This window comes from Python bivittatus, unplaced genomic scaffold (assembly GCF_059951505.1).
Source record: "Python bivittatus isolate LINGU-HERP-01145 unplaced genomic scaffold, Pbiv_v1 ctg000700_np1212, whole genome shotgun sequence".
NCBI classification, from domain to species: Eukaryota; Metazoa; Chordata; class Lepidosauria; order Squamata; family Pythonidae; genus Python; species Python bivittatus.
The window spans coordinates 103,186,068-103,199,779 of NW_028277098.1; the positions used below are offsets into that span (position 1 = coordinate 103,186,068).

General features: G+C 47.5%; 1 protein-coding gene across 1 annotated transcript in view; it reads left to right on the plus strand.

The window, feature by feature from the left end:
* EFCAB8 (EF-hand calcium binding domain 8) overlaps positions 1-13,712 on the plus strand; it is a 60,574-nt gene that overhangs the window by 14,986 nt on the left and 31,876 nt on the right. The window contains exons 9-12 of the mRNA XM_088154045.1: positions 1,986-2,070; positions 2,476-2,588; positions 4,528-4,601; positions 7,007-7,137. Coding sequence (XP_088010171.1) covers positions 1,986-2,070; positions 2,476-2,588; positions 4,528-4,601; positions 7,007-7,137 — 403 coding nt within the window. The remainder of the gene's footprint in view (positions 1-1,985; positions 2,071-2,475; positions 2,589-4,527; positions 4,602-7,006; positions 7,138-13,712) is intronic.

The window sequence follows — 13,712 nt, forward strand, 5'->3', positions numbered from 1 at the left end:
TCTTGATATCAACACCGCTGCAGAGCAATTTTAAGGGGCGCAACAGGTCAGCGCGGTTATCCGTGGATGGGAGACCAAAAGGAAATCTCAGAGTAGCTTAGAGTGGGAAGGAAAAAACACATCCTAGAAAACAGAAACTTTACTAAGCCTTGAAGTAGTTTGATCTGGATTTTTTGGTTTAATGGAATTCTTTTTTTTTATCTTGCTCACTGCCCAGACTTTCTCGCGTAGATGGGAGGCTATATAAATTGGATTAATAAATAAAATAAACCAAGCCATGGTAAGTGAGCTCCATGGCCTGTCATCTAGCTCTACTTGAGGGATATTTTGTTTTTAATGATTGGCAAAGCCCAACAATGAAATAATTGGCTGTTGGAGGCAACTGGTTTTTTAAAAGATGCTGTGTTTGGCTGACTTTACTCTTCTCCCGAACATCTTTTTAGTGATGCTTTTCCTGTTTTGTTCATGAAAATCCTGCCAGTTTGCCTTCAAAGCCTCCTTCCCGTCCTTTCGTCTTCCTCCCCACACCCTCTTGAAAGCCCTGGCTCTCCATTCAGTTCTCCCCAGCATCCAAGTCACCATTCCCACACGCAGACCATGGCTCCCTTTGCCCACCTCGTTTTATTCACTCTGCTTTGCTATAGAAAAAGGGCAACTTGAATCTGTCCTGAGCTGGGCTGGACTCTGGGCGACTTTGTGGCCAAGGCCATGCACGTTACCTGGCACCAGAGGGCAAGAGGTGGGCTGGTGCCTCCTCTGGACTACAGCCCTGGGATTTTCAATGGTCTCTTCCCTCCCCACCCCCCAAGGACTAACTAAGCCTGACCTTGCTTAGCTTCGGTGTCCTGGTAAAGTCAGGCAGATCCTTTAGACCAGTGTTTCTCAACCTGGGCAACTTTAAGATGAGTGGACTTCAACTCCCAGAATTCCCCACTGGGAGCTGAAGTCCACTCATCTTAAAGTTGCCCAGGCTGAGAAACACTGCACTAGACCCTGTTGAAGTACACAGTTCCCTGCAATGCACAATTACGTATTCTGGGTGTTCTGGTATCTGCTCAGTTTTACATATTTGCTACTTTACACATAGAGGATCTATCAGGGGAACTGGGTCAAACAAGTCAAGATGGTGGCTGGACCGTGCAGTGAAAGCCCTGCCTCTTTTTAAGGTGTGATGCCCATAAAAAAGGGTTGGGACTTCAATGGCCATCGCCCTGACTTTTCTGACCCCCTCCCCTGGATACTCCTCTTTGCAGGCTGCTCCATTTCCATTTCCATGTGAGCTCCTTTGCTGACTAAATAAGATGCCCCCATCTTTCCCCTTCCTCTGCTGATGCATTTCTGCCTGCCCGCCTGCCAGCCTGCCTTCCCCCCCTTCCTTCCTTCCTTCCTTCCTTCCTTCCTTCCTTCCTTCCTTCCTTCCTTCCTTCCTTCCTGACGAATATTCCAAATCCGCACAGAGCAGCTGAGCCAGCTGTTGGAGGAAATTAAAGGCAAAAGGTTTGAAAACTCCCTGCTTATGGTCTTGAGCTGGGGTTCCCCAGGCTTAGCCCTGCACCCAAGGTGGGCAGGGTGCCCTCTGGTTCCCCAGGTTTCATCCAGAGTCTCCCTCTCTTGCTTTGCTCCTGAGTTGTGGGTTCTTTAATTTTGTCTTGCCCCCATCCCTTTCCATCAGACATTCTTGCAGAAAGGTGCGTGTTATTTTCACTAAATTTCTCTGTGCCGCTGTGCTAAAGGTCATTTCCCTTTTAAAAATTCTCAATTTTTAACCTTTTTTCGCATGACTGATTCTAGTTCCCCCAGTGCATGGTTTAAACCCCCTTTTATTCCTCTCTCAAAGAAACGCCTGCCTTTGCAACCTCAAGGGCGGTGACTGAGTTCCTCCTTTTGGAAATGGCCGTTCTCGGCAAGGGCCGCGGACGAGCCTCCCAAGACCCTACTTCCGCGGTCCAAGGTTGCAACGGCCTGCCTTCTCTCTCTCCGCCCAGAGTTCTTTGACATTGGGGGCAACAAATGCGACCGCCTGTTTTCCCTGGTTGATCTGGACGGATGTGCTACCGCCATGGACTACTGGTAGGTCAAATGTGGCTGCGTCTGCGGGCAGTCGCTTGAGAACCCCCAAGGGCTAAATTAAATGCAGCGTCCCTGTTTTAATGGTGACCCAGTGCAGGCCTCCCTTTAATGTGCTCCTCTGAAGGCCTGCCTATCTGGAACTCAGGGTGGGTCCTCTCCTCGCCATTGTGTCTGCCCAACAGTCCTGTCCTGGGGTTCTGGGAGTTGAAGTCCACCCATCTTCAAGTGGCCAAGGTTGAGAAACACTGGACTAGACGTTGCCTGAGGTCCCTTCTAGGATTCAGTGATTGAGGTTCAAGGATGAAGATCTTCCTCAGCCTGCAAACCAGCAGCTGATCTCCGTCGTGCCTGGCCAGGCTCTGTGCCCATAGCAGAATCTCTCTCCTGCCTTCCTTTTCCAACTAGGACAGATGGATGCAAAGCGGTGTTCTGCGTGGGAGACCTGAAGGGGAACGTCCTGATCTTCACCTCCGCGGATGTCATCGCGAATGGCCTTTTCAACATCCGCAGCTACATAGGTGAGCTGATGGCTGGCAGGGCCAGGAAAGCAGGAAGTGGGCTGGGTGTGTCGGGGGGTTCCGGCAGGGTGATGCCTGCCTGCCCGCCCACCCCACGAGGGAGACCAGACCAGGACATCAGCTCCACAGGGAGGCTAAAACTACTTTTATTGAAACGGGCAATAATGACAGAATCTTGCAAATCTGATGGTGCTGTGCCTCCTTCCCCTTCTTATACTCCAGTGAATTAGGGGGGTGTCTGCCTGATCTTCTTTCAAATGGTATCTTGGGGCTCTGGTCTTAAAAGAGGCTTCAGCCGCTTTTGCCTAGGGTTCTTGCCTATTTCTCTGAAGGTCCTCTCCCCTACGCTCCACCATCCCGTTCCTTTGCAGGAGAAAAGGAGCACGTGCAGCAACCGTGGTCTTCGATTTGTTCGGTTCATTTATTTGCAAGTGTACAACAAAACACGGACAAACCATAGGGGTCGTGTTGGCTCTGGAAGTGTTTCCCCCTCCCGTCTCACTCCCACCAGGTGTTGAAGCTCTTTTGTGCAGCTTGGTGGGGGTGTCTGCGGGGTGTGGTCCAAAAAGGTCAAGATGGCGATCCCAGCGATGCAGTCATAGCTCTTCCTGGTCATCATGTGCATCTGGGCAAAGCTTTCATTGCATCGTCGTGACCACCACCTTGACCTTTTTTGGCTGCAGTGACTGCAACCTGAAGGTGTTTCTGCAAAAGGACATTTGGCGATGTCAGGATCCAAGTAGAGCCTACGATAGGAATCTTCTTCGTTGTGAGATTTCTAGGAGGAATCTACCGCACCCCAGCGTTTCTTGCAGCCTGCCAAGTTTTCTAGTTCCTATCGAAACTATTCTAACGAAAGGCTGGGTGAGACCCACCTTTTCCTTTTGGCCTCGGGTTGCAAAAAGGATGAGGTGGTTTTCCCCTTCCAGTGCTTTCCAGCCAAACCCATTCCTGACCCCGAAGGGAAGAGTGGGGGTCCCATCTTTGCAAAAGGCCTTAAATAGCCCCCCAAGATATCTCAGACCGCCCAAGATAAATACTTTTGGAATGGAACATGCTTAATATTGTATCGCTGTTTTATTTTTTTTTAATGAGCCTCCCCAGGAATGCATGGATGCTAGAGAAGTGGGATTCAAATATTTCAATAAGCCTGCCCATTTATCCTCTCCAGAACAGATCTTCAGGGGTAAAATGACAGATGCTCAGATGTTAACTCACTTCCAGCTGTCCCCCTTTCCTTGCTCGACACTATTCCAAATTTCTTGCGGCTGGCTCTTCTTTCTTGACCCCTCCTTGCACCTGCTGGCTCCTTCGTTCAAAAGCCGGGTCCGTATGACTCACCCAGCCTCTGTAGTAGCTTCCGGCATCTTCTGCTCCCCGTTGCTCCTGCCCACGGAACTCACTTAGGTCAGTGTCAATTGCAGCGTTTCTCAACCTTGGCGACTTTAAGACGTGTGGACTTCAACTCCCAGAATTCCCCAGCCAGTGTGGCTGGCTGGGGAATTCTGGGAGTTGAAGTCCACACGTCTTAAAGTCGCCAAGGTTGAGAAACACTGGTCTATTGTGCGAGCCCAGTGCAGCTGCTGTGATTGCGTTCCGGAATTTGATGCTGAGGGTAGTTGTGGTTCCAACTTCTACTTCCTAAAAAGGAGCAATTGCAGCTGTCATGGATTTGCACAACGCGCAGAGCCTCCGATACGCCTCCACACTTGGTTGGAAGGCTGAAGTGGCCGTGCCCACCCTCCTGATAACCGCTGTGCATGTTTTGTGAATGCAGCCCCGGTGAGATTGCTACCCCCACCTCTTTGGTGCTCCGGGATCGGCTCCTGGGGAGGCTGACCTAGCAAAGCATTAGCAGAGACCGGTGCTCTGCGGCTTTAGTTTGGAGAAGGTGGGATCTGCTGACTCGCAAGTGACTCGCTGTATCTTGTCCTCGCAGGGGGCTTGGCGAGAGTGCCCGTGCATCTCCTGATGAAGGGGAAGTCGATATTGTACAGGAATTTCACCATGTCTGTGAGTGCCTCTCTCAGTGGGTCCAGTCCGGAGCGGTGATGGGTGCTGTGCGTCTCAAAACCCACGATTGTCTCTGCTCAGTGCTAGGGAAGAACTAAAACCTGGTCTTGGAGGCCTCGGCTTCTCCCTTCTTAACGTTGTAGTAACACCGTGATGGCCAAATTCTGTAAGAATCTCACGTTGCAAAACCTTCTGCCCCAAGAGAAGGTCAGGGTGGCCCTTTCATAAGGCCCTAAAGGCCAGCCGGGGGCCTCGAATGTGTGCCCGGACCCTTTTCTTGGGTGTGCTAGTGCAGTGTTTCTCAACTGTGGCCACTTGAAGGTGGGTGGACTTCAACTCCCAGAATTCCCATGGCTGGCTGGGGAATTCTGGGAGTTGAAGTCCACCCACCTTCAAGTGGCCACGGTTGGGAAACCCTGGCGTAGAGTTTCCACACAGCCGTGGGAAAAGGCTGTTAAAAAAATTAACTTAGACTGATGTACCCAGTGATGGTCTTCTTTTGAGCAGAGATTAGCCTTTTGCGTGGCCAGGGTTGCACGTGGCCACCGAGTGGTGGCATCTCTTCAGGTCTCCAAAGGAGGCCGTCCTATTCCCCCACCTCAGCTCTTTTTTCTCAGGGCTGAACATTCCCACTTCCTTCAGTCACAGGACCCAGTTTTGGTCCCTTCCTCCTCTTCGCTGCCCTCGACCGAACTGTCCCAATTCCTCCTTGGTCCATTTCTGCGGTGCCCAGGATGGACCAAGTCCTCAACAGGGGATGCGACAGGAGCAGAATCGTTTAAGGCTGCCACTGCCCGGGTTTCAAAAACCGTTCTCTGGATGTGGCCCAAAATCACATTTCCTCTTTTTTCTATTTTGGTGCCCAGTGACACTGCAGGTTCAGCTGGCAATCGACTACTATCCCAAAATCATTTTCACAAGTATCGTTACCAAATCAGGTATTGGCCATCCGATACCTGCACATCCGCGCTCTTTTTCTTAAGGGAAACACTTCGCAGTAAAAGGTCATTCTGTAACTTTCGGAGCATTTCTCCAACGTATCCAGGTTGGAAGCCTGCTTTTCGGAAAGGAGCTTTCCCATGCAGTGTTGTGCCCCATGCAGGGATAACCACAAGGGGGGGGTCTTTTATCACACGGATGTGGTTGCCATCACCCTCCCTGCGGTTCCCCCGGCCCCTTGCAAATTAGATAAGCATTCTCTCCTCTTCATTCAAGTCCTTAATTCTTTGTTAGAACCGTGTAGTGCTTTGGGTTTGATACCAAAACAATGCTTTGGGGTGTTGGGGGGTGGGGGAGGGAGGTGGCGGCTGCCTGCAGCTCTTTAAAGCAGCCACACCTTTTCCCGGGATTGTCATGGGATCCTGAGAAAAAGAAGGGGCTGCTTTAAAGAGTCGCAAGTGTTTGTGTTCATCGCCCCACGTATTCCAAAGTGCCTTTTTGGAACTGAATCCGAAGAACTGGCCACCCCTAAACAATTATGGAAGGGTTGAGCGCCCAGGATGGAACCTGCTGGCAATCCATTCGGTGCCTTGCTCTGGAGAGATGCAGGTTCCCTGGTGAGGGACTGCTGTGCACTTTCTCGAGCCCACTTAATATCCACTGAATTTCTCATGCCATCCAGCCCAGATGAAACACTGCAGTCTGATGTTGCTTACATTCCCTAAATCTGTTGTACAGCAGTTTTGTCTCTGGTAAACAGGTTTTGCGGGTGTCGGTGAACCTGAAGAAGCAACAACATCAGAAAAACAGAGCAAGGATAGGCATTTATTTCCCATATGATAAAATAGCCTCCTGGCTGTCTTCTGGTGTTTCCAGGGATGGGGGCCAGAAAAGGAGAGTTGAGTTGCACGATGGCTGTGGGTGCAGCTCTTCTTCTGCAGATGTTTCTCACCCACCCTCCACAGCACAGCCCGGCCAGTCCCGTTTGGGGCAGGTAGGGCAGGAACTCCACCATTGGCGAGCCCCCCTCACTTCCCCAAGATGGTGGCGCTCGGGCAGGTAACTGAACATCTGCAAATGAAAAGCCACACCCAGGGAGCTCTTATGGGGCCACGCTGACAATGCCGAGCTACGGCTGTTCTTGAGAATTACCAGAAAGAAACCCCTGATATTCTTCTTGTGGTCTCTACAAGTGGCAGGCAGGAACAGTGGTGCCTGAAGAAGAGGAAGGGGGGACAGATCGGCAAAAGCAGTATTGTGGCACAAGCCTCGCCCCTTTTCCGTGTGTGTTGCGACGCCTCGTGCACGCCCCAAATGGGCGAAGCTTGCCGGAGGGCGCCAGAAGGGTGTGGGTGCTGCTGGGCGGGGGTGTAGAACAGGCCCCGTGGTCCCTGGGAATTGCCAGCCCACAGCCTTTTCTTGTGCAAAGGCGATCCCTTCCTCCTTCTCCTCTCTTGCTCTTGTAGGCTTTGCACGGAGACTGGTGTCAACAGGTCATGTACATCCCCCAGCTCAATTTGGTTGCTTCTTGCACACCGGCTGAGAAGTCTGCCATGGCCCTGACGTCGCTCCCCCTGCATAACGTTGGGAAAATCCAGTAAGAAGGGCCTTTTTTGCTCAACTCAGTCAAGAAGCCGTTGAAGTGGGTTTAAAGCGTTTTATCCCTATTCTCCCAACAAGGGGAACAAGGAGTCCGGGGCTCAGTTGTGATAAAAATCCAGCCAGCCCATGTGGCAGAGTCTGCAAATGCACAAAGGTTTCCGGGGGGTGGGTGTTCACATGGGAGGACTTGATTCTCTCCAAAGCCTCGGAGAAGCTCAGAGCCTCCTAAAGAGAGGCTTGGAAATTCTTTTAAGGTGGGGAGAAGGTAGGAAATTTGCATGTCTGAAAAGAGCTGCTGGGATCTGTCTGTCAGCAGCATCCTGTAGCAAGGGGCTTGGGGATTTCCCAAGCATGGCTGGGACCTCTGCATTTTTAAGCCATGTGCTCCTAAAACAAGCTATCCTGACATGCCTTTTACATTCTCACATGATTAAAGGTTGCTGAAGTTCCTCTCTTCCCCTTCTTATTGTTGCTCTGAGTTTATTGAAGTCTGCTTTTTCTTTTTAAGTCCAAAATTCTGTAGGAGAATTTTCCCAGGTATGTTTGAACTGGAGACCAGGACACGTCGCACTGAAACCCAAACTGGTTTCTTGATAACACTGGAGGCAAAGCCAGACCCAAAGATTTAGGCCAGTATTTCTCCACCTTAGCCACTTTAAGAGGTGTGAACTCCAACTCCCAAAATGCCCCAGCCAGCATGGCTGGCGGGTGAATTCTGGGAGTTGAAATCCACGCATCTTAAAGCGGCCAAGGTTGAAAAACATTGATTTAAGCAGTTTAGACTGTACATGTGATTTGATTGGGTAGTAACACATCTGTGCCTTGTGAGTTCAGTGAGACCATTAAGGTGGACCTATGAGCAATGGGGCAGGACTACAAAGACAATGGGGTGCTGAAAGATCAGCAAGGGAGTTATTTCATGAACAGAGTTTCTTCCTAGGGAATTCCTTTTTTCTGCTCTGCTCACCTCCCAGAATCTTTTTTAAAATAATAATAATAATAATAATAATAATACTAATAATACTAATAATAATAATAATATCATCAAAGATCTATGCCACCCGACTCCCAGGTGGTTTACAAATGGTTTAGAACATTAAAAATGAGAAAACAGCAAAAGACAACAAAAAATGAACAGTTAGATGGCAAAGATGACAAACCCAGATGGGAAGAAAGAAAAAAAGAAACCCCACAATCTAAAGGGGGGCTTCAATCATGTCTTCAGGGCCCCTCGAAACACCAGTGGGGGGTATTCAAATATGGGGGGAACCTCCTTCCAGAGGACAGGCGCTGCTACAGAGAAGGTGCGTTTCCGGGGCACTGATAGGTGGCTTTGCTTAACTCAGTGTTGTCCAAACTTGGCCACTTTAAGATGAGGGGACTTCAACTCCCAGAATTCCCCAGCCAGCATGGCTGGCTGGGGAATTCTGGGAGTTGAAGTCCCCTCATCTTAAAGTGGCCAAGTTTGGACAACACTGCCTTAATTGAAGGAACCTGGAACCACCGACCCTGCCAGGCAGATACTATGGGATCAGCAGGGCAGTTCCTATGGGAGGTGGGTGGTTCCTCAAGTAACCAGGCCCTATAGAAAGCGACCAGCACCTTGAATCGCACCTGGGAGCAAACCAGCAACCAGTGCAGCTCACGAAGCAGAGGTGTTACACGGGCATATCGAGGCATGCCCACCACTGCCCGCGCTGCTGCTTTCTGGACCAGCTGAAGCTTCCAAGTGGTCTTCAAGGGCAGCCCCACGCAGGGTTCATTGCAGTAGTCAATCCATGAGGTGACCAGGTCGTGAGTGACTGTCTGAAGAGCCCCCTAAGGGCACAACTGGTGCACTTATCCCTTGCCCTTCTCAAAGTTCATCTGGTGGCTGAGCTGAAGTTTAGCTTCCCCGGGAAGGTGTCTTTTTGTAATGGGGATAGTGGCTCAGTTTGACACCACCTGGCTGAGCCTCTGCCTTTTTTCCCATGGGAAGATGCATCTGAGTTAGGGGCTTTTAGCTTGACCCCCCCCCCAAATCTCCAGTATGTGTTTGACGAGACTCAGCTACAGCTTCCCTTAAAATCAAAAACTCCCGCATGACGTGGCCGGTTTCCCCCAAGGTTCCTGCTATTTCCACTTCTTCAAGTAAATCCTCCCCGTAGCTTAGTATGTAGTTAAGCATAAGTGACCCCCACCTTCTTCCTCCTCTGGTGGAGAAAGTCATCAGCATGACAGTCAGGCATTTTCTGAAAGGGCCACGCTTGGCCGAGTCCGTCTTCCAGCAGAGGTCAGGGCAATTAAAGTCCTCCATCACACTCTTCCATGCATCTTTGAAAGATTTGCCGTTTGGTTTTGGAAGGCACCGTCCACACGTTCTCCTGGGGTGGGTGGGTGGGCAATAGTAGGCATCGCAAGCAGCACGCCTTTTTCTTCTTGATGGTCTCTCATGTTCCTTACAGCATTGCCAAATTCATACATTTGGACTCCTGAGCAGATGGCGACATGCTTTGGACCATTGCTTCCCCCAGTGGCTGCATTCCAGTCATGGCGCTCATTCCACCAGGCCTTTTATTAAATCATGCTTGCCCTTCTGTAGGTTCAAGTTCATCTTGTTTATTTCCCATACTGTGAACATTACTGGAGTGACGACGAAAGCTGTGTATTTTACGGGCCAATGTTCTTTCTGATTTTTAACTGATTGCTTTAAGAGGTCCCTTCAGCAATACCTCTACTTCTTTCTAACTTCTTTATCAGAGGTCCTTACTTAAGGGTTTTCATTTTCAACCTTGCAAGCTTTAAGCTAAAGCTCTTCTGACCAAACTTACCAAACCCATTTTATCCTTCCTTGTAAATTGTAAATTGGAACTCAGCGCTCCGTCATGTAGGTAACTTAGACCTCAGCCGCAGAAAGGAAATCTCTCTCATCAATGCTGTGTATATTATCAGTCGTTCAGCTGTAGTATTCGTTCTCTTCCATGTCCTTTTTTAGTATTGTTTTAATTCTATATATATTATGTATTTTATATATATTTATAGTTTTAATGTCTTTGTAAGCCGCCCAGAGTCCCCTATTGTGGGGGAGATGGGCGGTGGAGAAATCCAATAAATAATAATAATAATAATAATAATAATAAAAAATAACTGAAAAAACAATGAGAGGACCAACTGAGCCTACAGATTTCTGAGCCTCCTTCCCAGATCATTGACATTCAGAGTGATATTTGTTTGCAGTGGCATTTGTCTCCATGTGGGTTGGTAGAAAGGGGTAATTGGAAATAGACTTGATAAGACTTGGAAATTATTCTCTCGCCTCCCCAATCCTTGTAGATCGCCCATTTCACAAGCTAATAGACTGAGATGCAGACAGCTGATCTGATCCCTTGCAGCAATGAGTTAGTAGTGAGGGTAGGGGTGAGACTGCCAAGAGTCTTCTCTTTGTCGTCTTGCAGAGCACAGTTGGGCTCTCTCCGACCTTCTGGGTTCCACCATGTTGTCTCCTCTTCTACAGAATCTCCTTTTTCTTCTGCAAAGGCCTTTTCTGAACTCCAATGGTCCAGAATATCTTTTTTTTCTCTTGCTTTTGATAGTCACACTCGGTCTTGTCCCTCTTCTTCTCTTCTTCCTGGAGATTTACTTCATCTGCCAGCTCCAACTGTCAAGTGTTCGTTGAGCCTGGGACATGGGAAGGAGGACAAATTTATGTAACTTGGGGGTGGTGGTGGTGGAACATACTGTCTTGATTTCTGGAATGGATCCAGGATATGAGTTGCTATCTGTTTTGGAAAAGTCTCTGTGCTCTAAAAATGAGAGGATGACCCAATGTGTTGCTGTATGATCTAGATTTCAGTACCAGCATGGTTTCCCTTGAAGGTGGCCTTTGGTGAGTCCTCTCCTTCTTGGTACTCCTTGGCTTTTGAAACAGGAGGATAACAAGCTGCTTTACAGGACGACGACAAACCAGCCTACAGCATAAAAAAGCATTTAAAGTCCATTGCGAATTGCAAGAATTACAAGTTGCAATTCTGGGACTTGGGCAGCAGATGGCAGTGTTGCCCGTTAGATAACTACTGTTTCCTTCCCCCCCCCCTTCCCCATCCCCCCGCTCTACAAAGCAAATGCCTTGAGCCAAATAAATCCCAGGGTGGTTTATGACAAGTTAAAACCCTAAAATGCAACTAAACAAATACATTAAACCAGAGCTATCATGGCTCTTATTTGCTCAATGAAAGTAAGTGTTTAGGACAAGTTGAGCGCAAGAACCCAGTACAGTGGCATAATGAAGAGGTCACTCCATAATTTAAATATAATGCTGCAAAGGACCGTTTGGAAAGTGATGCGGTTTCTGAAGTGATAGGAGCTGCGACAAATCTCAGCCCGTGTTATGAGCTACAACAGATGCCAGTTGCAAAGATCTGTTTGCAAGCCACTCAGAGTCATATCTGAGAGATGGGTGGCTATATATATTGGAATAATAAATAAAGAAAAATAAATAAATAAATAAACACAGAGGGTGGTCCATCAAGGTTTTGCTTATTCTGAACCAACCAGCTGGCCTTGAAGATGGGTATTTGAATACGGAAAGGTGCAAAGTGAAATAGGTTGAAGGCAAATTGATGGGCTCTTGAGCTTCCATAAGGAGGAGTTTGCATTGACAGGCAATTCATCTCCAGATAAGATAAAGGAGGACTTCCGGGGGAGGTATGGAGAACTGAAGATGTCTTTGAAAAAGCAGAGCTGATGATCGCGGCAAAGACCAAGGAACTGGTGAGTAGACCGGTCCCTTGGAGCCTCTCCGGATAAAAAGAGGATGGGAGAGGATGGATAAAGAGAGGACATGGGCTCCAAATGGCTTCTCCTTGCAAGGAGGAGACCACAGGACAGCGGGTTTGAGCACCAGGAGACGATGGGATTGGCCATCTTGCTTGCAACTGCACTGGAGACTTTTAAAGGACACTAAGTTCGCAAACCTCACTTTTTAATCACTTTTGGAAATTGCTCATTAACTACTTAGAGCTATTAGAGACCTTTGGAACGATGAGTCTGAAAATGCCGGGTGAGTCTGCCTTCAATCCTGAATGAAAGAAAATTTTAATCATAAGCGTAAGAATTTAAAGAATCTGAAATAGCAAAAAGCTAAATAAGATTCTGATGTAAGTTATAAACGGATTAAGGGTCCAGATAAATTTGGAATATTGACTTTTACTATAAGATTTTGGAATTGACTATGGAAAGTGAATAGCTTCTTGTGGGAAACAGACTTATTTTGGTTATCCTGGCAATTGCAAGTCATAACAAAAGATAACTGATGATTTTAGAAACTGGACAGTAGAGGGGACTAGCAGAAGGAAAAAAAAATACAAGCCTGTTCTTGATGTCAGTTAATACCAGGACTTACAAAATGACACAAAATGTGGTGACATCGGAAATATCAAAGGAGATCTTTGAAGAACGGAGCCAGAAATGAGTAACTACAATATCAACACCGTCAGTAGTGACGTCTGCTTCTGTGGAGAGACTCTGTCCAGAAGATGTGAATGAAGGAATGACAGTCGGGGAACAAATTTTATCTGACAAGACAGAGAAAGGACCGAATGTGGAACTGCAAACCGCAGGCCGAGAGAATGATTTGGAAAAGGACGCCATACTGCATATACAAAAGAAACTGGCTGAAGTTTTAAAAATTAAAAGGGAAATACAAATAAATGATAAACCAAGAGAATGACCTGGAAAATGTTTTCGTATTGGATCTACAAAAGAGACTTGTTAAATTCTTGAAGAAATCTGTGCGATGGGATAAAGAAGAATTGAAGAGAAATCAAATCCTATGACAATCCTTAATTGAATTAAAGATAAAGACTGTTGGAAGTAAAAGGAAGGAATATAAAGTTGGTTTATTTGATCAAGGTTAAAATAAGACAATGTACTGTCGAAGGCTTTCACGGCCGGCATACGATGGCTGGTGTGGGTCTTCCGGGCTGTGTGGCCGTGGTCTTGAAGTTCTGTTTGCTAACGTTTCGCCAGCATCTTCAGAGTGCAGGAGCACAGACAGGAGCAGTTCTCTCTGAGAAGATGCCGGTCACAGATGCTGGCGAAACGTTAGCAAACAAAACTTCCAGAACACGGCCACACAGCCCGGAAGACCCACACCAGCTACCTTAAAATAAGACATTTGTTGCAATGTTCTGGCAACCCTTTATGGACTTTTTGCTGACACCAGGATTGAAAAGTTGATTTTTATGGATTTGCTTACAGATAAGGGATGGGATCTGGGGTGAAGAGATATCTGTTTGTAACCTCATAGGGGGTGAAGAGTTACTAAATTTGTTTATACTTGTGATAAATGTTGGCAGTCACTTCTTTATATGTTTCTTTTCTTTTTCTTTAGTGTATTCTTTCTTTCCTTGTTTTCCCTGCACTTTGTATTCTTTTTTCTATTTTCTTCTCCTTCTCTAAGTTTTGTTTGTATTCGTTTTTAACTATTGTAATCAAAATTCTTAATAAAAATTGTATTTGCAAGATAAGATAAAGGTGCAGAGATTTGGGTTAAACCGCGGTGGGCGCAAAATCCAGCGGTCCATTTATTGC